Source organism: Fringilla coelebs, assembly GCF_963513975.1.
Source record: "Fringilla coelebs genome assembly, chromosome: 7".
Lineage (NCBI taxonomy): Eukaryota > Metazoa > Chordata > Aves > Passeriformes > Fringillidae > Fringilla > Fringilla coelebs.
The window spans coordinates 16,054,869-16,081,743 of record NC_140035.1 but is presented as its reverse complement, the minus strand read 5'-3'; the positions used below and the strand labels follow the sequence as shown (position 1 = coordinate 16,081,743).

Sequence of the window (26,875 nt, the reverse complement as noted above, 5' to 3'; positions counted from 1 at the left end):
TTGTGTACCCTACCCAATGGCACATGAAGGCACAGGGACCTCACAGAGCAATCTCTGGCCTTTTCTGGGCCGCAGTTTGCTGTCTGCGTGCAGAGGATCGGGGCTCCCGGGCAGCCCCGGGGCACGCTCGGCGCAGCCCGTGCCCGGAAAGCGCAGGCTGTGTCTCCTGCTGCAGCTGCCAGGACACCGGCCCCGCTCTCAGCCGGCAGGAGCACGGTCCCCGCGGAAGAGACGGCCCCGCTGCTGCTGCTGCTGCTGCTGCTGGATTCCCACCTCACCTGCTGCAAGTCGATGAAGACATCTCCTACGGGAGGGGACTCTCCAGCTGCCATTTTGGTTCAGGACCTAAGGGCCTGGGCAAAATATCAACCCTTCTCTTTCACCGGCAGGCACCCAGCAAACCTGGAGAGTGGCATAACCTGTGGAGAGAGGGCAGGACAAGGGAATGTCGTGGGAGACTGCTGGCCACTGCCCTCAAGCCCCTGGCTCCTGATCCAGAGGTCACCTCAGCAGCCCCTGGAGAACCTCCCTGGCATCAGTAGGACAGGCCTGTCCCCAGCAGTGTGCAGGGGCAAGTGGCCCAGCCCATGCTGCTTTGGCCACCAGCTCCAGCTGATCATGGATAGATGGGATCCTGTCCTTCTCTGAAAGGTCAGAGGGAGACATCAGCTACATATAGCTCCTGCATGGGCTGCGCAAGAGAAAGAAAAGCTTCCTGCTCAGCCACCTCTACAGCAGCACACCAGTGCAAAGCTGGGGTGTGACTGACCACCAGGGAAAGAAAAAGTCGGAGAGATCAGGTGCTGGGAGTACATGCCAGGAGCAGGCAGCAGAGTAGTCCTGTGGCACCTAGCTTTAAGTGGACAGATCCCAAAAAGGCCACAAAGAACCACAGAGAGAGCTGTACAGACCACAGAGATGGGACAAGGACAAACAGTTCATCATTCAAACGCCACACACAAGACAATACGTGTTACAGGCAAAGAGACCAAGGCTGCAGATCTGTGCCCTGTCAGCACTGGCACGGCTAAAGGACACACAAGTCCCTGAGGACAGCACAAAGGAACAATCTGCTCAATATCCAACTACGTGTGAGGAAGGCAAAGAGGTGCTACGCTTGACAAGGACTGGTATACAGACTAACACAGAAACACGTCTGGTCAAACCATCTTCAGCAGCAGCACAGCCTAAACAGCATGAGCTGCACTCCAGGAAGAACTGGAGATGGTACAGAGGCTAGCACTGGGAAGACATTGATCCCAAAAAACTCATCTAAAACAGAGAAGATGTAAGCATATACACAGTGATTTGGGCACAGGGAGAAGCAAAGTGTCCTCAGCTCACAGCAGAAGAAAAGGGACATTCGTTAAAACTACAAGGGTAGAATACAAATGAATTCAAAATTGACAAAATGGTTTTTTTCAGTGATATCATCAAGGAGCAAAACACTGCAATGTCAGAGGAGAGCTTGGCCGTCTCTCTGGTAACAACTTGTATTTATGACAAAGAAAATTAAGGGAAATTAAACCCATCTTTCAGAACAAGCTATTCTCCAGCTACGAAAACTTTGGAGTAAGTACTACAGTCTATGTCCTAGCTATCTGCTGAGGGGTTTCTTACTATCTCATCTGAAGTACCTAGCATGGGACACTGTTCAAGACAGGTGACTAAAACACTAAAGATTGTCTAAGGAGGAAGGCAGTAAGGCCACTTTATCATCCCTTCATCTTTGAAGATCTCCAGAAGGTCTACAGTCTGCTTACTCTGCCTACATGAAGAGCTTATTCAAACTAAAAATCCCAGGGCCATTTGTAAGGCAAGATTTTGAGGAGCTAATCTGACCACTGATGAAGGACGGTCCTTTGCTCTACCTTCCTAATTATCAGGAATGAGGCAAAACATAATGGAAGAAAGCCCTGAAACACACTTCATTGGACTCATCACTAATTTCATCCTCAGTAAGACATCAACAGCTCAAGAGAAATGGGCTGCCAAGACAGACATCTAAACAGCAAATGCAGCATCCAGGCCATCCTTTTAGTAGGAGACATGACAGAGAAAAGGTTAATACCTGTCCTTTTTTTAGCTTTTTTTTTTTTTAATTTAATTCAAGAAAAGGGTATAATTTCATGAAAACAAACAGCAGTACTTTTGGAACTGAAGGCAGGGAACATTTTATTCCAGTGGGAAGAGCTGGCTGGGGAACGTCACTTTGCAGGGCCATGGCATCACCACTGTTAAAGAAAGGATTGGACATTTTTAAGGAACAGAACATTCATGGCTACAGAGTGACTGCAAAAACGTGTTGCAAGGACTATAACTTAGGGAGTAAAAAGATAATGGAGCTTTGGACAGCAGCTACTGTAGAGGCAGAATCCCTAAGACTTAGCAAAATGGTACAGGTAATTTAACAAAAGAAATGCTAATGCTCAGCTTCACCTCTGTGCCACTAACATGCCTTGTGGGGCCTTTGAAGTAAACTAAAACAATCAGCAGGGCTGTGAAGCAATGTGCTTTGTTTCAGGGCAACCTTAGGTATGTCTGAAGCAAAGCATAGGTTCCAGAGGCATTTTGTGCTCTGGGAGGGAGGAAAACAACATCCTGGAGAACTACTGGGTGACACCAGCTTTCTAAGATGTTATACTGCGTTTAAAACTACAGCCCGACTGCCTAAACGAAGTTGAAAGGGAGGGAAAATCCAGCACCTGGTCTTTCCTTATCCATCATAGTAGCACATTCAGAATTATGCTGAAGCCATTACTCTAATGAAGCTGTACAGCTAAAAGCCAGACAGTTGTAGTAGCAGTAAGAGAGCCCTGGGGACTTGCCTTGAAATCTCAGAGGGACTGGAGATACCCATGGGGTTTCCATCAATGAAAGCACGATGCAACGTGTGGGCACCTCAGTCTGACAGGACGTGGGGCCCAGCTGTTGGAAGGCTCTGACGCTTTGGGGACGAGAGAGGAAGTGAGGATGAGAGGCGTGTTCTCCGATTCTACCCTACCAGCTCTCCTGTTCCTGGAGAATGGAGAGCCCTCAGCCTGAGAGCATTGCTGCTCCCCTTCGGCACATTCACAGCTGTCCACGGCCACTAGAGGCCACTTGCCCCTTACTTTGTGCCACCTCTGGAGGAAGGTGGGATGGAAACCTACCGGATCCTGCCTGGTGTTTCTACCACCCTCAACAGATGGAGTTCAGAGAAGAGCAAAATTTTGCCAGTGGGCCAGAGGGATTGATTTACAAGGAAAGGTTAGGAGCTAATTTTATCTAGCACAATATGGGATGACTAAGATGGGGATGGAACAAACCAGCAGTCTGGAAAGATCTCAAGGGTGTAAAACACAACTGAAGATTATTTTTTTTGTCAGGCAGCCCTTCATAAAGAGACTTAAGAATAGGTTAAAATTGAAAATAGAAACTTAAAAGGAGTATCAGGGAGAATTCTGCTAATAAGCACCATGCCGAAGTGCCCAGCCTGCTGGCATCATTGCCTGGTTTGCCATAAGAAGAGCACAAGATAAAATGAGAAACTAAAAAAAAAAAAAACAACATCACTAAAGAAAAGCAAATGACTGATACCTTCATCCTACTGTATCTCCTGGTTATGGGGAGTACGTGATTCAGCATTCCCGCTAGAAGTAATTTTCAGTAATAGAAGCATCATGCCAGCAGGCCAGATTCGAAGGGAGGCCAGAAAAATCCACAGCCTGCCAACCTGTGTGCACTCACACATCCCTGTTCTGTCCACAAGCACATCAGTAAACAGAACTGGCTGACATAAATCACCATACCTTGTACTGACCATTGTACTGACCACCTTGGCTTAAGGGAATCTGAAGGAAAGAGAGCAGGCAAGTCCCTGCAATGCTGGCAGCTACAGCATCTCCCACATGTAGCTCACAGGGACTCCAGTGGGGCTCCCCCTCATCCCCAAAGGCTGCTTCACAGTGCCAGTGCTTCCCTGTTTTGCTGAGAAAAACAAAATTTGGCACAGTTTTGAGGGCCGAGGCGAGCAGTTCACACTGTCCCTTTGCAATAAAGATGAGTCAGTAATGCTACAGGCAGGCTGCCCCAGCTCCATGGGCTAGGGGCTGCATGGAGACAGCCATCAGGTCCCACATCCATCTCCTCAGCTCTTCCTTAATCCCCTGGCCATTGGCTGAAAATAATTTAGCTGTGGAGTGTCTAGACTAGGAGTGGATGTTAAGATAGGGATAAAGCCACAAGGGCAAAGCTGGTTTGAGGATAGGGGAGGAGAAGAGACTCTGGCTGATAGACACAGACTGGAAGAGCTCACAAAGGAGAAGGATTAGAGGCCTTGGAAGATTTTCTTGGGAAGAAATACTGATGTGCGTGTCCAGGGAGAAAAGGAGCAGGAGGGGTGCTGCTGCATACATCAAAGCATTTGGATGCTACTGTGACACTCACAGCCTCAAAGCCAAACAAAACATGAGTGGGCTGCACTGCCCCTACCTCTCCTCTGTCATGGCCGAGGAACAAGACACACATACCAGAATGAAAAGGCAACACATAAGACAGGAAACACACAAAGTTTTGTGGCATGAAGGTTTTAACCTGTGGATCTCTCTCCCACATGGCTATGTTGAAATTTGCATTATTACACAAACACTTTAGAAGGCTTAAATATTTCAATTAATCCTACACTCCACTGAACTACCCTGGATGAACCATCACAGCCATTCACTCCTGAAGCACTGTCTGTTCCGTGACTCTCCCTCACAACAGGCCCTTCATAGGGTACCAGACGGGACGGAGCCTGCACGGTCCACAGACACATGAACACACGGAACAAAATTCACTCCAGAACCAAGCGCCAACACCAGACAGTAACAATAAGCCACCCCTCCACCGGACGTACGGACGGCTCTGACAGACACACGTACAGTCGGGGAAGGAAAGTGACACACACAGCCACCGGGGTCACTGCACCATCTCCGCGCCGTGCCGTGCCTTGCAAGCCCGTCCGGTGCGGAGCGCGGGATTGCTCCAAGCCGCGCCGCATCCAGCCCCGAGCCCCGCGCTGCGTGCCGTGCCGTGCCCCGTGCCATGCACCGCCCCGCACCGTGCCATGCCATGCACCATGCCCCGCACCGGCAGCCACCCGCACCGCGCCACGCACCGCGCAGCACCGGAGCGCTCCGCAGACGGGCCGGGGCAGGGCAGCCAGGCGGAGCTGCCGCAGCCGGGGCAGCAGCGCAGGTACAACCCACCCCCCGACCCCCTCCGTCCGGCCCGTACCTCGCACCGCCGGAGCAGGAGAGCCGCCCGCCGCCGCCGCCGCGCCGCGCCCCAGCCCCGCCGCCGCGCTCCGCCCGACACGTGCCGTGCCGCGCCGCGCTGGCGGCGGGCGGCGCTGCTCCCCGGCCTCCCGCCGGCCCGGCCCGCTCCGCGCCGACCGCCGCCGCTGCCGGGCCTCCGCCGCTTACCGGGGGGGCTGCGGGGCGGCGGCGCGGGGCGGCGGCGGGGCGGGGGCCGGGGGGCGAGGGCCCCGCCGAGCGGGAGGGGGACGCTGGGGCGGGCTCCATGGCAACCGGATGTGAGCGGCGGCCGCCTCGCTGGTGCGGCGGAAGGGCGCGCCTCGGCGGTAACGCGGAAGAGCGGAGGAGCGGCGGCGGCACCGGCCGTGCCGGGCCCTGCCGAACCGGACCGGGCCGGGGTCCCCTCGGCCTCCCCGCTGCAGATGGCGGCGGCCGAGACGCTGGTGCGCGGCCTGGCGCGGCTGCTGCAGGACGCCGGTGAGTGGCGGCCGCCGCGGGCCTCGCCGGGCCGGGTCGCGTCAGTGGCCCCGGTGCGTGGACGCTCAGGGCCTGGCCCGTCCTTTCCCTGTCCTGCAGGGGACCTCGTCCTGGACGGCTCCAGCACGCTGACGCTGCTCACCTCCACCCTGCAGCACCTCACGCAGGTCTTCGAACAGCACCTGGGCTCTCGCAACCAGAACCGGGGCTTCGTGGCGCTGCCCTCGCACCCCGCCGAGACAGCCGCCATCCTCCAGGCGCAGTTCCTCTTCGATGTGCTGCAGAAGACTCACTCTCTGAAGGTCCGTACGCAGCGGGGCCGGGCGTGCTGCAGGGCCGGCCAGTGGAGGTGGCAGGCGCAGCTTCAGAGCAGCCTCCTCAGGTGCCCATTGTCCCCGTGTGACCTGCGGGCTCCGTGGGTCACAGGGCTCTCCCAGAGCTCTTGCATGCAGTCGTCGCTTAGCACGATAGTCTATAGCTGCTTACCTAGGATCAGCCAGCAACTCAGCAGAAAGTTTCTCGGAGTTAAAAACGGGGGCAGCAGGAGTTAATTAAGTTCTGACCTTGGTGAGGTGTTGTCATTGTTGGGGAAATTATTATTTCCTGAAGGGCTTGAGCAATTCAGGCAGTATCTGGCCCCTGAGCACAGCTGAGTGCTCCCGGAGTGATGATTGATGTGCCCAAGGCAGCGGAGCCAGGGAACTTGAGTAGAAGGGTCATATGCTGTGCGCACTCTGAAGCTGCTGCTTACTTCGGCAGCCTGGGCAGTGGTTCTGGTTGATCAGTTTCACAGCACGGGATACTTCTAGTAAGGTATCCTCATTAATTTTAACAATAAATAGGCTGTAGTAAAGAGGCTGTAATAAAGACAAAACTGCAGATCAAGAAATTCTTCAGAGAGGTTTTTGAAAGGTGGCATGTGCAATGATGCTGCACATGATTCTGCTCGGCCCTGAGACATGCTGGGTGGGTAGTAGAGGTGAAAGGAGCATGAAAGGGGAAGAGGCATTAGCAGCTGTTTTGTGTTCTGCAGCGGGGCTCAGAAGGTATTGCGGCTGAGCACTAAAATCTGTGATGTCTTTAAAAACCTGTTTTCCCTGTGAGAGTGGAGCAGTATCCAAATGTTGTTGGGAAGATTTTGTAACAGTGTAGTGAGTGGGGCCCAGAGTCTGTGGAGAAACATGGGTCTCCTGGCAGGAGGAGGAAGGGAGGGACTCTGCAATCAGGAGGATGTTGTGGTGAGTGCTCCTGTTCACTGGAAAATGTGTTCTCTCTGGAACAAGCCTCTAAAGAAGCCTCTGCCCATTGATGTCTGGTAAGTGGTTTACTTGGAGAAGCTAATAATTTATATCAGCCTGATAGATTTTTAAGACAGTGATGGGAGAGGAGATGATCAAGTCACACAGCAAGAATGGCATCTGAAATAAACTTTGCTAGAACTGGTCATTAAAGCTTGCCAGTGCAAGCTCCCCTTACGAATGCTCTTGTTCAACATGCAGCATTAGTGCTGGCAGGCAGTGGGCAGTGATTAATTCCTGGCAGGGCTGTAGCTGTGGAAGCCATAGTGGTGATGAGGCCTTAGGATGTCTGTTCTGCATCTGATGAGTCACTTCTGTGTAAATGTATATATAACTGGCAGAGATGGTCTTTCTGGTTGTACTTTGCTGTCTACAGTAGAAGTGGTAGCTGCTTCATTACTCACTTTCAGTAGCAGCCAGAAATACTGTTTATGCACTGTCCGTAGAAGGCGTTAGAAGGTGGTTTTAATAAGCTGCTTTGTGGTACATGAGCACAGCCTAACTGCCCTGTGCAGAAAGGGCCTGTGGCTGCACTACAGAATACAAAGAGGAGGTTTGCAGGCACCTCAGTCTAACACTAACAGTGCCTTGGAGGCCAACTCTGTTTTCTGTTGTATCTGCTTATGATTTGCCTTATTTGGCCTCTTGTGGCAAAATGTACGTGCACACCTCCCGCCAGAGTGCTAGTTCTACTCAGTTGCTTGATAAACATACCTCCAGCAGTTAGTTTTGTCTTTAATAGATTTGCTGGTTTTGGCTGATGAGGAATCCAGCTGTCAGACCTCCCAGTGGTACTGAAAGTGGTGTAGCCATGTGGGCAGGGGAGATGAAGAGGAGCTCAATGGGCTGACAGACCACACTAACTAATGTGCTATTCTCTGTGACCTCTATTGTATACTATGGATCCAAGGAGACAGTGCCACCACCAGCACTGGGAGAGAGCTTTTAAGGGATTACCCGAGCTGGAGGGACAGCCTGTTCAAGGTGCTGCAGTTGGTGCATCAGGAAGGTGGTAATGCAGTACAAATCAAGCTTGACATGAGACTTCTTTTCTCATTTCTCCAGCTTGTTCATGTTCCAGACTGTGTTTTGCAATCTGCTGTGAAGATCTTCCCTTTCAAGTCCCTCCGGCATCTGGAAGTAAGTATAGATAGCAAGAGTGGTTTTGAATTTTGCTGTTTGGGTTTTCTTGGCTAGTTTTGTGGTTGCAGAATGCTTCTGTTCCTAAAAACTGGGTAGGCTTTTGTGGCTTCCCTGGAAGGCTAAGACTAAACTCCTGCTAAGCTTGCTTGATGTAAAACTTGGATCTGCACTGTAATATTTTGATGTATGTTGTTCTTGCTTTCTCATCACTGCTGCAGCTGAGGTCTGTCCCTCCACACTGCCTCCGGGGACTGCGATTTGTCTATTCTCAGCTGGAATCTCTAACCTGCTGCAAATGTATCAGTACACTAGAGGTGAGTGTCTACACAGCTCATGGGGTAAATTGCAAGAGAAAGGCTGTCTTCATGCTACAGCTCTTCAGACAGGGAAGATATAGAAGATGGTGCTAGCCCTTTTATTCATTCATGTTGTGTATGGCTTCATCTCCCTTCTCCTGTCTCAGCAGTGTTGAAGGATTCCCTGCTTGCAGGCACATGTGCTCTGTAAGCTTCTCTTTATCTTCTTGAGAATTTCTGGCTCTGGACAACATTTGTGCCAGCTAGGTCTGACAATTCCATGATCTAGCTGTTTCCACATTCAAGGACTGCAGCTGGTCAAGGTTTATTTCATTGTACCTCAGCAGCCTTTTTAGAGCTTATATTGCCAGAGGAAATGCTGTGCCCCAGTGTCTTACCTGCACTGCTGCCCAACACATTTCTGAGACGCAAAGGCAAGCTCCAACCGTGAAAAGCTGAGTAGCATGGGCTGTGCTGGCCATGGGCCTCTGGGATGTAGAAGCAGACACCTGCTGGACAGTAGGGCTGATGGTAGGGAGTGCTTTCAGAGCTTTTTATCTGTTAGGATACAAGTGTGTATCTTGCTTTTGTTTGAGGGAGGCCTGAAAATGATTTCGTTAGCATGAATCTTTGTGCTCAGTGTTCTAAATCTAAGAAATCTAACAGATTAGGTTAACTATTGCCACTTCACAGTAGGAAACAAAAGCATCTCCCTTCTTTCTAAATATCTGGCCGTGGGATTCCCATCACAGCCAAATACTTGAATTAGGGACATAAAAGTCACTGCCTCTCTAAGCAAAACAAGGTCTGTAAAGCACAGTATGTCAGCCACCTTCTAGACTGTTCTCCTGTGTTCATCTGCTTTTACTACAACAGCCAGTAGTCACCAAGGTACGGCTCCTCTCTTCCTCCTAGGAAATAATTTCGGCATGTGGTGGAGATCTGAGCTGTGCTCTCCCGTGGTTGGAACTGCAGACTGTGAACTTCAGCTATAACTCAATCACTGCCTTGGATGACTCACTGGTGAGTGGGGCATCCTTCCTGCATGGCTGAGGAGAAGAGAGGAGATGATCACAGCCAAGAGCCAGGCCTTCTGTTACTGATGCTGCTAGGTCTGGGTGGGAGGAAGCGGGCAGTGTTAATTTTGCTGGCCTCTCCCAGCAGGAGAGGCTTTTCATGCTGTAACAGAGACAGTTGTAGGATCTGATCTAGTATCTTTTTGTCCCTCAGCAATTATTGAATGCTCTGAGGGTGTTGGATTTGAGTCACAACAAGATCCAGGATTGTGAGCACTATTTAACGGTGAGTATTTTGGGCTGACCAGCAGAGTTTCCTCCTGTGCAGAGGATACCGCTGAATTTCTGTAATCATTGACATCACGTTCCTACTAGGTGAGGTATAATAAAAGAAATCACAGTGGTGTGGCTTAGAGCTAGTGCTTGCAGCATGAAAACCATTGTCCTGTGTGTGCAGTCCAGGTGCCACTGAAGTAGAGAAGGCAGTGTTCCTCACCTCTAAGACAGAGAGTTAGCTCTAGTAGTCACTTGACAGCCCAGCATGGCTGAGTGGTAAATGCACTGATACACACAGGGTACTCTGTGTGTACAGCCCCTCACAGGATGGGCACTCCACTGTGGCCAAGACTTTGCTGTTATCTGTGCAGCAGGTGAGAATTATGTAGCCAGGCATGGGGCTGTAGAAGCTTACTGTTCAGTTTGTTCAAACTGCCAGTAGCATTTACTTCCTGCTCTCAGAAACCAGTCAGTTACTCTAGAAAAGGAATAGTCCATCACAATGGCTTGTGTGTTTCTGGGGAGCAGCAGTGAAATCCGTGCTTTGCTGGGCTGAATCTGCTTCTTTGAAGGAAAGCTATGAAACAGCTTTTTGAGGAGTTGGTGGGGCTCATAATGTATCATTCCCCATCATCTTTACAAAGGTAAGAAAGGGTTTATTTCGATAGTTCACTCCTTTTGCTGATGCAGGATTTCCAGTCCTTTCCTATGCTCCATCAAAGTTGATGAGGAAAGAGAAAGGTGCTCCTGGAAAATTCTGTAAAGCATCAGGTGATGCTGAGTGCCCCTAAACAAAGCACTCCCAATGTGAACATCGAAGTCTTCCTGCAGAAACAGTGTAAAGAAATTCACTTGTTGACTCACCCTGTTGGCATGAAAAATATGGTAGAAGCTAGTACCTTGCCTTGAGTTCAGGGCCAGGCTTTGAGATAAGGTTCCAACTGATCCAGTGCTGCTCTTCTCTCTGAACAGACCCTTACAGAGCTAGAATACCTCAATCTGGCATACAACTTCCTGTCCAAGGTGCCTAACCTTGGCATCTTCAGCCGATCCAAGCTGGTGACTCTGATCCTGCGCAACAATGAGCTCGACAGCATCAATGGTGAGCCCACAAGGCAGAAGCATTTCTGAGTTTGAAGCCTTCCTGTCTTCCTTGAGGACGAACAGAACTTGAAATCTTGGGCACAACTATTTTTACTAGGGTTCAGGTTTGGGGGAGGTTATGTCGTGTAGCATGCCGATGGCTTCTTGCTTTGTTCACAGGGGTGGAACAACTTGTGAATCTGCAGCACCTGGATTTGGCCTATAACCTGCTGCTGGAACATGCCCAGCTGGCACCATTGTCCACTCTGCACTGTTTAAAAAAAGTAAGCATAAAGCCTGATGAGTTGGTAAATTAGGGCTTTCATGGTCAGGGTGTGCTAGATGGAGACTTTGTGGTAACCAGAGAGTTTTGAAAGATAAGTTCAACTCTTGAGCATTTAATTTTTTTGCAGGAAACTAGTGGGGGAGCCTTACACAGACACCTGTGTTTCAGCCTTCATTTTTAGTGACCCTTCCTCAAGCTAACCTTTTTCCATGTATTCATCCCCATTTCCTTGCTCATCCTTTCTGATTTCAACAGTGTTAAGTTCAGTAAAGATCCTACCATAATCCTGTTGTGGATTTATGTGTTCAGAGAAATCTGAAGGAGCATGGCAGTCACTATAGTGCTTGTGATGGAAGATCATGGAATCAGAGAGTGGTTTTGGTTGGTTGGTAGGGACCTCAAGGATCTAGTTCCATCCCTTCTGTCATGGACAGGGACACACCTCCCACTAGACCAGGTTGCTCAAAGCCGCATCCAGTCTGGCCTTGAACATCTCCAGGGATGGGACATCTCCAGCTTCTCTGGGCCTGCAGAGGACTGTTCTTTCAACACTTCTGAGTCAGTACTGAAAAAGCTCATAATGATTTAGGTCATGAGTAGGAGGTACTTTAATCTGCTTCTCAATTTGCTGAACTAATTTCAGAAAGCATTTTAAAAGCCTAGTCCTTTCCTGGCTTGATATGTGTTCTACTGCAAGGATATTTCTTGAAGCAGAGAGAATGACTGGAGACTGCAGGCAGGATAGACTGAGGTAGAGAATATTGCTTCTAGTAACAACTTGTCTGTTTCCCTCACCCAGCTGCATTTGGAGGGAAACCCAATATGGTTCCATCAAAATCACCGATCTGCAGCCCTTGTCCATGTGTCTCCCAGAGCAGCCTTCTCCAATGTGAGTATTAGCCACCTGCTTCTGCCCCTGCTGTTGAAGGCATAGGGTGTTCTAACACTTGGGGCAAATGAGGGAAAAGAAACTTGCAGATTTATTCCAGCTGTGTAACAGTGGTGATTGTTTTGTGGTTGCTTTTTTTTTTTTTTACCTGCAGTAGAGTTTAACCTTAAATTTTTACATGATGTGCTGGCCAGCATGGAGTTGAATACTGATCTGAGGTTTGCAACACCTCAAATCTTAATATGGCTTCACTGTCTACCTCTTCAGTTTTGCTCACTAATGGAACTTTGCTCTGTTCATGCTAGATAGTAATGATGTAGCTGGACTGTGCAAAGAAGGAACTCACAGTCTTTGCCAACCTTGCCAAAGTATGTACTACTTTGGCAGCCATGGCCAGCTCTTTGTCTCCTTCACTCAGGTCTCAGTCAGGTGTCATTACTGTTCCCTTATACTCCAGTGCTTAGGTCAGTTCTTGGTAATCTCATTTCAAATAAAGAAGCCAGCAAAGCCAGTGTTCTGGCAATTTAGCAAAATAAACTTACTTGTTAACAGTCAAAGGTGTTCCAGTGATGCTCTGCCCTTCATATCAGTGGCAAATGGCTGGATTCATTGTCTTCAAACTGCAACTTGGAAAAAGCTCAAATTACTGGAAGCTATGTGGAGTCAGGCTAGAAGTAGGATAAAGGTTTTGAGGTGAAAGTGAGTACCTTTCAAAACAATTTGACCTGTTGTAGAATAATCCATTGTACCTCTTCCGTGAACTGTCTTGGATAACTTTCTGGAAGCTATAAAGTCTGTAAACAGGAAAACCACAACGGTCCCTTCTGGCCTTACATGCTATTAGGTCAGGTAGCTACAACTAAAGAAGTGGTGGATAGGCAGGAACAGGGTTGTTTCTTTGCAGTTTTTTTGCCAGGGATCCCAACCCTAGGGTGGCCTGAAGGGAAGTAGGAGTCAGCAGAAGTTGTCCTGAGTATGTGCCAGCCAAATGGAATCTGACTGCAAATGGGTCTCTAATTACAGTTCTTCTTGGACGGGGAGCCACTCTCTTCCTCAGACCTAATGGTAAGTATAATTGTTAAAAACTGATCTTACTGGCTTTGGGACTGGGAACTCTGACAGGTTTTTGCATTGTCATGTGTCCTATTAAGTCTTTATTGACTACCTTGACTTAGACACAGATCATTTTGTCTCAGTTCATGCTGATTCCCAATAATTGTTGGAACTGGCCAGTGTAATTTATTCTGGCTTATGTGGCCTTGCAGGACTTGGAGCCTTGCCTGTTTCCTCTTCAGGTACTGTATGGTACTTGACACTTGAGCTACATGTCAGCAAAATAGTTATCAGTTTCCCATCTGCTATTTTTAAGAAAGGCAGAGATTGAGGTAAATGAGAGTGGTTGTGATAAACAATCCAATCAATCAGGCAGGATCTGTTGTCAGTGCTTTGACTGAGATGGTGAAAGCTTGGGGTGAGGATAGGAAAGCTGTCAGCCTGAGTTGTGGCTTGGTTACCTTGTCTGCCCTTTGTACTCAGCTGGAAATACTCTATTTTTCTTGCTTTAGCACCTTCCAAGACTTGTGCAAAGTGTGTCCCAGTCCATCCACACTTCTACCTCAGAGAAGACTGCACTGGACCGCAGTGCACTGGAGAGCTCCTGTGCTGCAGACTTCAGCGACAGCCAGTCCCCATCAGAGAATGTGGCCGTCAGGGTCCCTCGAAAGAAAAACAAGGTCTGGGACTGACACTGCTTCTCAGCTATGTAGCTGGCATGTTGGGTGAAGGGGATGCCCTGACATGAAGCCTCCTGCAGTGAGATGTGGTCTGGTACTGACTGCATGGTTCGTGAGCCTTTACACTGCTGTGTGTTAGGACGGGGCTTTAATATTAATCTTCATATACCCTCACAAGTGTTTCAGGGTGTGTCCCTACACCGTAACAACTGTAAACCCTTCAGCTTGGCAGAGCCCCTCATCAGGTGCTGTTTTCATTGTTCTAGTTCCTCACAACTACTTCTATCCTATTTTTTTCCAGGGAAAAGTCAAAGTGCGCAGAGCAAGTATTTCAGAGCCAAGTGACACAGAACACGAGCCTCAGGCATTACCCCTCTCTGCTGGTGAGCCTTGTTGTCTCCTTAATAACATAGCAGCTAAACTGCCCACAGTAAGAGTGCTCTGGCCTGGTGGCTACCTTCATACTTCCCAAGTTTTCTCTTTGCAGGTCTGGTCCTAGAGCATCAGAAGGAGATGAAGCGCTTGGCCAGCTTCAGAGATCGCTTTGGTGCTGACTGGCTGCAATACAAGAGACACCTGGAGGAGCATGACCAAGTACCTGTCATGTCCCGCAGCCGCTCTGCAGATGAGATCACAGGCAGACCTGCTGCAATGGACTTGCAGAGCGAGAGCTCTGACCCAGAGCAAGGAAAGCCCCCAGTATCACAGGAAGAAGGATCCTGTCCTCCTTTGGATGACACTGCGAAGGAGGGAGAGCCTGAAGTACAGCTGGATGAGCCTGTGGAAGGAGAACAGAGAGGAGAAGAGGAGGCAGATGAGCTAATGCTTGGAGAGGAAGAAGACGAGAAGGTAGAAGGTAAACAGGTCCTTTCCCTGCTGTTTTTAAGGGCTTGGGTGACAGCAAAATAGATCAATCAAATGTGATTTGTCTCTGAAGCTGTATCATGGTGCCCAGTTTGTGGGAATGCTAAGGACCTAGGTCCAGCAGGACTGAAGGCCTACTGCATATACTGACTTGTATTGCGTCTTGTTTGGCAGTGGACCTGTGCCAGCCAGTGCTGGTGAGCCAAATAGAAGGAGAAGGGGACCCAGAGCCGGACTGGATCTTCCTGCGAGTCACAGCTAAGCATGTGATTGAGGTGGAACTGAAGGCTGCCAGAGTCCTCCACAAGCTGGAGCTGAAATGCCTGAAGAATGTAGAGACCTCTGAGTTGACCTGGAAGAGGATGGTGAGTTACACTTCTCTGAGTCTTTGTCATCTTACTCCCTGTGTGTGGCAGCATTCTGGATTTGGGCTCCTATCAAGAATCCTGCAGGTCTTTTCCTACCTCCTGCAAAGCCTGATTGAGCATCCCTTCAACTCAATGCATGCGTGTCTAACGGCATCTGTATTGCTTAGACTACCTGCAATAATGCAGCAGAAGCCAGAATCAAATCTGTTCCAGAGCTGGAATTTAAAGACAATGGCTGGAGTTGTTCTGGTGTGGAGGAATGAGAGACTTCTCAAGAGGAACTTAAATGAAATGGAGATCTCCTTCCCATCCATTCCTCCCTGTGATATCACCCTAGTCTTGGAGGACTCCTTGTGGATTGCATTGTTTCTAGAGCAGCACAGAGTCTATCTAGCCTGGCAGCTCAGTGGGCAGTTTGCCATCTGCTCTAGGTGCACACTTTAGCATTACCAGTCCTATTTGGCTTTTGTGGTTCTTTAGAAAGGGAGTCTGGAAATCCCCTTTTCCATGTGGTAAGATTTTAACATTCAGTCTGTATACAGACATGTTCACAGGTTTCTCTAATTCTGTTTTCTCTAAAAGCTCCAACTCATTTTTAAACCCTGCCCTTGTGCCTTTTTGAATGTTTGTGGTTTGATATTCTTCTGAACTACCTTTAAGAAAAAGGTGTTTTGTTTGAAATGCATTGTTCTAGGCCTTGAGAGTTACTGTTGTAAGTTTCAAGCGCTCATGCAATTTTTCAAGCACTCAACTCAAGTCTTGTCAGCACTTAGTAGCTTTATATTTGTTTATTTATTTCTGCCCATTTTACCAGACTCCCAAATGCTATCAGCTGTGGAGGGATGCTTAGGACGTACTAAATTAAGTGCTTGTATGGCCATGTTTCAGCCTGTTGCAAGCAAATGTAGTCTGTGACAGCTTCTCCCTCATCCTAGAAATGGTGTTTTCTGTCTCCTGCAGGACCTGGAGCGAGTTTTCCCTGTCCTCACGTTGCACTTCAGCTACATCCGCAAGGACCGGCAGAAGCGCAGATATGTGGTGCTTGACGACTGCCCGGAGCAGTGTCTGCAGGTGGGGGGGCTTGGGGAGGGGGCAGTGTTACTGCAAGGCACTGAATTCTTCCAGCCAGCATAGGGCTGCTGTTCTCAGAGCACGTGAGCACCTGCTGCCCGGGTCTGGCTTGTAGGGACTTTTTCTTCTGCACAGGTGACCTGTGGAGGGCCCTCTGAGCATGGCCATGGGCAGTGGAGCTCCTGTAGCATAAACATTGCTCTCAAGGAGAGAGTCTTGCAGTTTTCTCCCTCTTGGGATGAAAAGTTTGTAGTCAAGCTAGTGATCATTACTTGTGCACATGCAATGTAATATTTTGCGAGTGCTGAGTGATGTGCTGGCCTGTGCTCGGTCCTCTGGACAGTGAATGTCAGTGCTATGTCCACACAGCTGCGATAGGGACTCTGGTCTCTCATTCGATAATTTCTCTCAAGATAAGCATTTAAGTACATTTGAACAAGTTGTTAGAGACAAGACACAAATAGGTGGGACCTTTGAGATCAGAGTTCCAGAGGGAGCCTGTCAGTATGTAGCTATCCGGCACAGACCTGCAAAAACAGGTTGTCTTGGTCTTCTGCAGTGAAGCTCCATGCCCTTGGCAAGCCTTGCGCAGCTGGGAAATATTCTTGCACCCCTTACACTCTGAAATGCTGTAGTGAGGCATGTGAAAAGACTTGATGGTGTGAGAAGCTTGATTTTATTAGGACAATCATAGCTACGTGATAGCATCCTTTTCCCTGTGCTGCTATTTATAGTGCATCCTTGAAGTGTTGTCCCCAGCTGTTGAGGAGAACCGGCGAAATCAGGACCAAGAGAAGGGATCCGTGAAGCTCCAGTGCCTGAAATGCAAGCAGGAGTTTTCACAGTCCCTGCCCCCCTGGCATCAAGGTTCATATTCTTCAGAGCTTGGAGACACCAAAATCCTGGAGACTCTAGTTGCCCCAGATCAAGGTAGGCTGTAGTGCCCAGAAGAAGGATATTTGCTAATTAATGCCCAGGCAGACTTCCAAGGTGGCAGCTGTGGTGCAGAGCATGGAATGTATAGGAGATGTGTTGTCTGTACAGGAATTTAAAACCTATTGTGGGATGAACTCTCACTTGGCCTACTTGGACTGGGAAAAGCCTGCCTTGTTTCCTAGCAGGAATAAACCACTGGTTTAAGGTTAAGCAAACATCTCTCCTGTGCTGGGTGGCCTGGGGGAACACAAGGGTGCTGGAAACTGAAGTCTGGGAGAGGACTTAAAGGTCATGTAGTCAGTTCTGCCACTGACACTTTATTTGTTGTAAAGCGCTTTTGCTAATGGAAGCTTCCAGGGAATATGCATCAGTATTTCAGGTAAAACTTTGGCTGTTAGACATCAGGAAAACAACCAGAACCCTAATCTTAGTCTCCCTGTCTGTGATCTTAAGCCCACATTTGCTGTCACTTCGGAGAAGCAATTTATTTCTTTCTTTGTACTTGAGGACCATTGTTCTCCCCTGGCAACTTTTCTTGGTTTCTGTCCTCTAGACAAAATAAGCTCAATTCTCTAGATAATTTACTTGTCAGTCATATCTCATACATTCAGTTTCTTGCTGGTCTTTGTACTTTTTCCCATTTGTCCACTCTTTTCTTTGGCTATTTAAAACTAGATGTGGTATTTCAGCTGATATGTGGCTAGTCCTGTGTAGGCATCTTGTGATTGCTGTGTTTTTCAAAGCTCAGTTTGTATTCGAAGTAGGGAATGCCATAGCTGAGAAGATACTGTTTTGACAAAGTATCCTGGGATTGAAATGCTGCAGTGAACACAGAAGTGCTGTCCTGGCTGCAGCACTTTTCTCCACCCCAGGATACTTCTCCCTGCCAGAGTAATGGGAATCCCATGATCCAGCAGGGAGTCTCTTCTGGTGTGGATGAAGGGAGCAACAGGAATCAGTATCAGAAGGGATGAGGACAGCTGGGGAAGGGACACACCATGCTGGGGAGGGAAGTGGCTAAGGAAGATTGGATTGACTGGTCACGAGCTTGGGCTTCCGAGGCTATGTGAGCACTTGCAGATGTGAAGTGGAGGAAAGTCATGAGACAAAGCCCAGGTACAGTTTCAGTTGCAACCACAGCACACACTGGGCCACCCTAAATTTGAGCAGAACTATTTCATGTGTCACTGATCCAGAATTTCTGGTTGATTTGTGAGGGGAGGTATGTAGGATATGCTTCTGAACAAGTTGCTCAACAAGCTGCTCAAGTCAGACTGTAACTATTCTCTACTTTGAAAAGGGAGGGTTTGTGGTTTGCAGAGGAAGTGGGGGGAAGTAAAATCTTGCTGAGGAGAGCTGTTCTGGCTTTTCTTTTTACCTGACAAAATCTTTCACAGGTCCTGCAGCAGCTGGTGAGCCCATAGCCTGTCCCAGTTGTTCCAGTGACCATGTGGTCATTCTGCCTTCAGAGGAGTGCTCCAGCACACCTCTGCCGCCTGGTGCCGACAGCACGAGTGAGGACCTGTCAGACTCCGTGCTGGAGGGAGGCAGCCAGCAGGAGGGCCCAGAGGAAACATCTGTCCTGGCCACTGAGAGCGGGAAGTTCTACATTGGTGGGGAGGACAGCTCAGAGATAGACACCAGCAACAGCGCCAGGAGCCCGGAGCTGAGCACAGAGCCTGTGCCTGGCAGCGCTCTTCATCCCACCTGCCATGGATCAGAGGGTGGCTCTGGGAAGGAGCAGAGTGTGAAGAGCCAGTCCTTGTCCCTCAGCCACCCAGACACCAACAGGGGCAGCCTGGTGGGAAGCTGCCACTACAGCGTTTCTCGGGGCCCCACGCCTTCCCCGCTCTCTGTGAACTCGGAGTCCGAGGAAACATGGAATCTCAGTCCTTGTGAGTATGAGGAAGCTGTGCAGGGTTTAGGGGTGTTACAGCTTGTTGCTGGTTTTATCACTGGTGCTTGCAGGGTACACTTTCTCCTGTTTAATGGGGAAGGGGGACATCAAGTATGAGCAGCCATAAACATATGGTTCTTATGTGCAGAGATTTTCATTCCACTCTCTGTTAAATCCTTATGCCTGAAGGTAGGAAAAGTGAGTCAGCTCCTAACACCTATTATTGCTTAGACTCTGAGTAATAGGGTCTTGCTCTGGAAGCTGCATTGCTCAGTTCTGGACACACTGGGTTCCTGTGGCATCCATGAACTGCCAGCTGGAGCATTACCTTTGGAGAATAGAATGCACAATTCCTCTGTATTTATTCTTTGGCTTAAGTGCAGTGTGAGGCTGGTGTGCTAGAAGGAGGCTCTGGTTTGTGGATCTACAGTTGCTTGTGCTTTCCTCACTTTTTTTGTGAGCTTCAGATGACAAAACCTGTCCAACAGATTGCATGCTGGCTGTGTGAGAACTGTCATGCAAAACAGGAGGCCCACAAATTATTTTTCTGAAGGACCTTGGATTTCTGAGGAAGCAGACTACCTTTGCCTGGGTATCAGCTTGTGATTTACAGAATAACAAGTTGGAAAGGAGCTGTGGAGGTTATCTGGTCTAGCCCAGCAAGTGACTCTATTGCAGCTGAGTGTAGTTCTGATTTACAGCCTGTTGTTTTCTTGATCTATAGAGGTCTCCCCCAGTCCTTCAAGACTGCTGTGTCTCAGAAGAGGAGTCAGTGTAGAATCACAGTTTTAAAGTTGCTTTGTTCAGTCTTGTACAGTTAAGTATGAGAAATAAGGCAGTCTCTTTTCTGGGGTCACATTGCGAGGTCCCAATTTAAAACTGAGCCTGTGGAAAGTTCCTGGTGAGGAGTGGTTGATTAGTGTAGTGTTTCTGGTGGAAAACAGGCTCTGCTGGGAAGTGTGAACTCTTGGGCAGTACTGTGGCTGTTGTATAAATTTTTTGGTTATACAATTTCATGACAAACCTAATTATACTCTTTAGCAGTTTTATTGGTGTCTTCCTCAGGCCCCTTTTACCTTGCCATGATCAAAGCCGGTTAAAAAGTTGACCTGAGCTGACACCAGCTGAAATAAGAAATATCTTCCTGGATTTGTGATAAAGAATTGTCCTCCTGCCAAATCCAGCAGCAAAGCAGTGTCCTTCTGGGACTAAACAGCCCAGAACAGTTTGAATCTGGCTTAGACCAAAGCTTTGTATATCTGAAAAAAAAAGCAAGTGTTGGAGCAATGAATTCCTCTTTTATCTCCACATGGAGACCTGTGGCCTGTAAAGCCCACAGGTTTGGCCCTTTGTTTAAGGAGAGACTTGATGGAAGCAGGTGTGCAGAGGGGGTGACACTGCTGCCCTGGTGCCTGTCTGCATGCTCGGGCAGCCCCTGGTCAGGGGACAGTGTCATTGCTGCCCTTTGCTCTCCTCAGCTCTAAACAGCGTCCTGAACACGAGGGACTTCCGCTCAGTGGATCATCGCCTGAAGCTGTACCTGGACATGGAAGTTTTTGAGGAGAATGCTGAGGAGTTCCAGTGCTTCCTCAAGGTGAGCTCCCACAGCACCACTCCTACAACTCTTCTGCTGTCCCTCTTGCCACCCTGCGAGTTCTGCACTGAGGTGGCGTCTCAGAGACGGTGGGGTGTGAAGGGAGCCGAAGTGTCTTTGAGTCTGGCCTTTCTGTGGATGAGCTGTCAAGGGCAGGCCAAAGCTGTCACACACCCTCTGTGTGCTCTAGGTGGTCATGGTGAAGTTTGGCCGGCCAGGAGAGTTCCTCTCAATCCTGGTTGCTTCTGACCTCAAGATTTATGTGCTGGAAGTCACTGGAGCTATCAGGTGAGGACCCTGCAGCAAGTCTGAGTGCTGGCTAGTGCCAGCCTGTGCTAGCCTTGCTGCCCTTACCCTGGAGGGGTGGTGACATGCACAGGCTCTTCTGGCAGACCCCCTGCTGCAGTCTGACGTGGGAGAGGAGATGGGGCAGCCTGCTGCAGCTGAGGGCTGTGCTCTGTGATTAGGGGACAACCTGCAGACTGGCTGAAGAAGAATGACTCTCACTGCCTGTCTGATATTTCTCATCTGGAAGTGGGACTCTGCCACCAGACCTTGAGAATGGAGTTTGAGAACCCAAAAACTTCCTACAATCTGCTGATCCGGAACCAAAGCTGCTGTGACCAGTTCCTGCAGACCCTGACAGGTAAGAGTAGAGCTGTAGGGGCGTGGGGGAGAGGATTTGAAAGATTTGTTCTTGGGGAACTATCAGGACAGCTATTGTTGGATAGATGTTGAAAATAAACTTCTTGACAGGTCAGAGAAAGAGCTGGGAGAGAATCTCACTGCCGTCATAACTTGGAACACCTCTCTGAACAGTAGAGAAGTGTCCTGAACTGTTATGTACTGCCCTTGGGTTTGCAATAAGAGACGCCTGCCTTCTCCCCCTCTTTAGATCTCCTGCAAGAGCTGCCTGCTAAGCACAGGAGTAAGGTGAAGGAAATCCCCACTGTGGAAATGAATCCCCAGCATTGGCTATGGTAAGAGCCTGTGAGAGGTTTGAATTTCAGGTAGAAAGGGATGTCTGCTTGTCCAGCAGACCCTGGGAAGCATGGTGCTGGAATCAGGGTAGCACAGAAGGAGGCACTACTGGAGTTGCAGCCAGGCCTATGTTAGTGGTTTAGGGCAGCTGTCTCAAGTGCCTGCTGCACAGAGGGTGAGCAGGCAAAGGGCTGTCATGGGCTGAGCCAGGCAGGGCAACTTCAGCTCTTCTGGAGGAGCCAGAGTATAACGGAGGGAGAAAAAGTGGGAGGCATAGGGCAGCCTTCTTACTTGCAAGAAGCATTTGGCTCCTGGCTGGCAAGGTGGTAGTCAGAGGACCAGGAGAAGGAGGACTTTGCATTATCTGGGAGATATGGGTCCTTCCCTTCCCCAGGAGGACTGGGAACAGTAGCTAGTTCACAGCAAACCTAGACTGGAAACAGAGTGCTTCCTAATCAGCCCACTGTTGTATCTCCTCCAGGCCTCTGCTGGACTCCAAGACCACAGATTCTGCAGCTGCAGATGACACTTGTTTCTTCTACCTGCTGGCATACCTGATCCAAGGTACAGGAGATCTCAGTAGCCAGATGTCCTACACATGGTGCTGTCTGCTTACATGCTTGTGATTTTAGTGCACAGTCTGGGAGAAAAGAGCTGTGCCTTTTTTTCAGCAGTGAAATGGGGTGGGGGCATGTGTGAGGGCTCTTTTCTAGTGTTGGGTTGTGTAGAATAGCCGCATACTTCTCTTCATCCAGCAAATCTCCCAGTCCTTTTCCTTAGATATGAAAGTCTAAGCTCTACGAGCAGCTGGTCTTGCACACCAGTTTTGGTGACAGCTTGAGAAGCTAGAGATTATCTGAGGGCTGGATCATTGCCCTGATCTGAGGGAAAGATGAGGAGTCATAAAAACAGATGGTTTGTGTGAGTTGCTGAAAGGCTTCTTCATTTGGGAAAACAGAAGGAGGTGTCCAGAATCTGAGATGATAGTACAGGAGGAGCCTGCTGGAGCCCTTCAAGTTTTGTTCCAGGCCTTGCTGAGGAACAGGAGTGTTAAACTTGGGGTTTGAGTCTTCAGTGAACAATTCCAGCATCATCATAGCTGGGGACACTGAAAAAAAGCAACCTAGCTCTTAATCACATTCTGACCAATCTACTAAGCTTTTGCACCCCTGGTCACCATCGACCACTGGGGAGGCATGGGAATGTGAGGATCAGAAGGAATCTGTGGGAAGTATGTTTATTGCTATCCTCAAGCTGAACAAATAGTATGTGAGAGGGAGAACTTAGAGTGCATTTTTCTTACTCTAAAGTTTTCTCCTCTTTTAGATTATGGTGCCTAAAACTGGACACCGTTCTGGCTGAGATCTCATTACCAAGTAGACAGGATTAATTAAACATCTCCTTTCTGATAGTCCTACTAATTCCCAAGAGTGAGATGTGATGAGAAAAGCAACATACTGCTGCATCAGCTTGTGATCCCCTGTGACCTCAGCCAGTTTTGCTATTGGTTTCCTATTACTGTGCATCTAACTTATTCCCAAGTTGTAATGCTTTTAATTTGCATCCACTGAAATAGCTGGATTATATTTATGTTGCCTAAAGTTTATCAAAACTACTTTACTTCCTGTCATATTTATGACGCATCCCAGCTTGGTATTAAACTTGATGTGTATGCTCTCTGTTCCACTGATGAGATATCTGCAGCCAGACAAATTCAGGCCAAAAAAGGCAGGCTTTGAGCTGCAGCTGTCAAATTTTAACCAAGGAGTGGAAAATGTTGTTTAAGAGGTCAAAGGACTCAAGTGACTCTACCTGCCTCACTTGAGGGCATTGGCTAGACAAGCCTTGCTGGGCAGTGGTCTTTCATGTACATGCTCCTGCAACAGCCTTGGATATGCTGGTCAAGCCCAGCCACATTTCAGTAGTCTGGTCCCCTCTTCAGTCAGGAAACTGGATAAAGTCATTCAGCAAGTTACTGCTGCTGTAAAGGATTTCCCTAGGGGAGGAATGGAGAGCAAAGCTGGTTCTGTGGTGACTCAGGCTCTCAGCAAAGCATTTCTTATTCCCTCATATCCTTTTAGGGGCATCTGCTTTTCCTGTGACCCTGCTGAGTACCCGAAGCATGCTATTTCTGCTGGAGGAGAATCACCAGTGGCAGGTGCAGCCCTCCTTGGATGAAGACCGTGAGGCAGAAATGCCTCCTAGGAGCAACATCCAGTTGAAGGAGAAGCAGCCAATCACCAGTATTAGCAATATCATCACCTATCGCCTCTGTCCTTGTGACATCAAGCTGATGCTTTACGATGAGGTAAGCGGGAGGTGCTCATGGGGTCGGGGTGCTGGGGGCTGACTGTGCTCAGATCCTGTTCCTGCAAGAGTGTCTTGGGGCTGTCATCTCCCATCATAACCTAGGGCCTTGTACCACAGGGCCAGGGGAGCGCAGTGCAAAGCCATGCTGGGGACACTTGACTGCTGGCAGCAGAGGGGGACGAGAGGTCACAGAGGAATTAGGAGGAGCCGGCAGCTGTGCTGGGGGATGGTGCCTCAGGGCTGATTGGTGCCTGTCAGGCCAGTCTGCTCATTCACCTGCCTACTCTTCCTCCCTGCCAGGTACTGAAGCTAGAGAGCACTTGGCACATCCGCACAGAGTGCCCTGAGCTCCTGGTAGAGCTGGTGGAGTGGATCCGTGTGCCCTGGGAGGAGATGTTCTCCATCGAGCTCCGGAAGGCTGTGTATGAGGCACTGGAGTGAGCCTGCTGGCTGGAGCAGGCAGGACTTGCAGTCAAGTGCTGCTGTGCCAGCAGTGGTGCACCAGTGTCTCCCACTCCCATCTGACCTTGCTGTCCTGTGGCCTCTGCTTTCCACTCTACTCTTGCCCCTGGCCCCTTCTGGTGAGTAGGAGGGGAGCACATGATGGTTCAGACTGCACAGTCAGTTATTTGCACTGGACTGGCCACCCGAGGAGAAGGTGGAGAGTGTTCCTTGTAATAGTGTGTAAGCTACCCAAAGGCAGTCAGGTGCCATTTCTGACAGATGCATTTGCTGCCTTCTTGGCTGTTTCAGGACAGCTATCATTATATGCTGATGATTTTTTTTTTCCCTCTCCCTCCTTCTTGTCCATGGTTTCCCTAAAGCTGCCTGCTTCAAACTGGAGCCTGATTGCACAAGGGGATGAAGTATGTTGTACACAACCCCACAGAGAGCCCTTGCCTCTCTGCCTGATGGGGCATGGCTCAGTCTGCTGCTGTAGTCTTTCACTGTCACTGGGAGGAAGGAGCCTCGAGGTTCTCAGCACAGAAATGTGTTGCTCACTGCTTAGGGGTCAGGACCTTGATGGGCACCAACAAGTATAAGCAAGGCTTAGGCTTTTTGTGAGAAGTCCAAAAGCAAGAGTCTATTTTAACATGAGTTTTACTATTTTCTATTGTAATAAAAGCTTATATTTATTGAATTGTCATGTTTTCCTTGTTTCATTCTTTTGCAGTGCTGTAATGTCTTTCTAAGGGGCTTCCATACTAGCTTTGCTGCTGCCTCAAGGGTTCTCTAACATCTCACTGGATTCAGGCCATTCTCCCTGTCCTGTTCAGGTGTGAATGGGATGCCAGCTAATATTCTCCACTTTCCTCTCTTCCTAGGAGCAGCAAAGGAACAATTTTAAACAGGATTAGACTGACACCAGATACAGGTTGTGGTGTTCCCCTCTGACTGTGCCCTCAGGTGGGCATCCTGTGGCCTTTCAGCCCCAGCATGCTGCTTACTTGCTGCACAGGCCCTCAGAGGCTTGCCTGTCTCAGGAGCTGTTGGTGTGGCTGTGGAGATGGGACTGTCTGCATCTAGGTTCTTCCCCAAACAGAGCTTTACCTTGTCTCAACTTCTCCTACAGAGTTAAATGTGGCTCAAAAATGCTGCTGCCTGGCCAGGGCTTTGCTGATGTCATAGTCTCTGCCCCTGCCCCGTGAAGAGCAAAGGTAGAACTGTGTGTGATGTTTTCATGCAGTTGAAGCTCCCTGTGGGGGTGGGCAGAAATGGACCTGTTACATTAGGTGCTGATAGGTGGGATCTGATACCCTAAGTAGGAACCTTTACTGATCGTAGCTTTCCCAGAACAGCATATCTGTTTTCCTATGAATGTTCAGTCCACAGCTTCAGGGCAAGTTTTCTGATTGTTCAGTCCTTAGTGACAAACCTGCATTTTATGTCAATATGATCTTGATTTTTATAAAGATGTGCATTTGACATTCAGTGACCTGATGCCTGTTTTCTTTGAATATTGAATATGGCAGCTATTCACAGTAGTCTCTATGACATTTAAACTTTCTACATGCCCAAAGTTGGTGTCAGTGGCTTCAGTTTCTGTCATCAAGAAAACAGCAGGGACATCGCCCCACTGCATCCTGCTGCTTCCCTGAAAAGATGCAATAAAGTTTCCCTTCTTGCTGGAACCCATCTGTGCCATTCTTATAGCCTTGGGAGAGCAGGAAGTTCAGTTTCCATCCTGGATCTGAAGACCACTCTTTCTTGGAGTCACTGTACTATTGGACGTTCTTCTGTCACTTCCAGAGGCAGCTGAGTTACTGAAGGCCCACAGTGGCCAATATTTTTATCTGGCCATCTAGAGACTTGATAAGATCTGTACTGTCTGGAGGCAGATGTCACAATTCATTCCACTTTCTCCCCTCTCCCTCAATTGGCATATGGCTGCTGCTCTCTGTTGCTTTGGGGATCTCAGATCTGAAGTGGGAGTGAACTCAGTCCCCAGCTTTGTCTGGGGGAAGGACTCTGAGAGAGCTGAGCCAGTAAACACCAGTAGGGTTTTATATGTTCATCTTGCCATTTAAGGAGCTGGTGTAAGTTCTGCCTTCACCTTCTATAGTTGCGTTTTTCACAAAGGGCAAGAGTCAAATTTGGAGTTACTGGACCAGCTCGTTGATGTCTCTTCTGCTCAAGCTGATTCCCTGAGAAAACTCATCCCTGGAACTTGCTTTTCTGGTCCTAGCCAAGCTGCTCCTTTGCTACTCCAGTATCTGGGTATGCGTTGAAGGGCCTGACAAAGTGTGGATTGCCAGAACCAAAGGTTTTGGTTGTGTGCCTGTCCACAGCGCTTCTCAAGCTCTTCCCGCTTTTTATTTCAGAGGTGATTACTTATTTGCTTCTCTTCTTTGCCATGTCTGTGGTGGTCTGTGCTCCCAGCTCAGCACCAGCCTTTTGGTCCCCTTAACAGCACCCTGCTTTTCTGCATTCCTTTGGCTGCTGCACTGACAGGAAAGCTCACATGCACTGCTGCAACCTGTCTCCTGTCTCTTCATGAAACACTTGGTTTTTTTAGCTTAGCATTTTCTCCTGGTTATTACAGATTAACCCCTTTTTGGTTACTCCATGATCACAAAT

General features: G+C 49.0%; 2 protein-coding genes across 3 annotated transcripts in view; one reads left to right on the top strand and one right to left on the bottom strand.

Moving 5' to 3' along the window:
- Positions 1 to 332, bottom strand: part of SLC4A3 (solute carrier family 4 member 3) — a gene marked incomplete at its 5' end in the record, with an annotated part of 28,626 nt that extends 28,294 nt beyond the window's left edge. The window contains one exon of the mRNA XM_084209337.1: positions 279 to 332. Within this exon, the coding sequence (XP_084065463.1) occupies positions 279 to 332 (54 nt within the window). The remainder of the gene's footprint in view (positions 1 to 278) is intronic.
- A 5,264-nt stretch (positions 333 to 5,596) lies between these two features.
- STK11IP (serine/threonine kinase 11 interacting protein) lies at positions 5,597 to 24,922 on the top strand. Of its 2 annotated transcripts, XR_014616294.1 has the most exons (25): positions 5,597 to 5,756; positions 5,856 to 6,058; positions 8,120 to 8,194; positions 8,416 to 8,511; positions 9,409 to 9,516; positions 9,724 to 9,795; positions 10,758 to 10,887; positions 11,049 to 11,152; positions 11,954 to 12,043; positions 13,067 to 13,108; positions 13,609 to 13,776; positions 14,078 to 14,159; positions 14,264 to 14,632; positions 14,815 to 15,005; positions 15,969 to 16,079; positions 16,814 to 17,009; positions 18,413 to 18,910; positions 20,391 to 20,506; positions 20,697 to 20,794; positions 20,974 to 21,152; positions 21,402 to 21,486; positions 21,969 to 22,051; positions 23,569 to 23,795; positions 24,098 to 24,378; positions 24,622 to 24,922. XR_014616294.1 is itself a non-coding variant. In XM_084209122.1 (24 exons), the coding sequence occupies exons 1-24, from the start codon at positions 5,702 to 5,704 to the stop codon at positions 24,236 to 24,238; spliced, it is 3,519 nt and encodes a 1,172-aa protein (XP_084065248.1). In that variant the 5' UTR covers positions 5,597 to 5,701; the 3' UTR covers positions 24,239 to 24,922. The 2 variants fall into 2 exon arrangements, 1 of the variants encoding a protein (XP_084065248.1); XM_084209122.1 differs by having other exon boundaries at positions 24,098 to 24,922.
- The last annotated feature ends 1,953 nt before the right edge of the window (positions 24,923 to 26,875 follow it).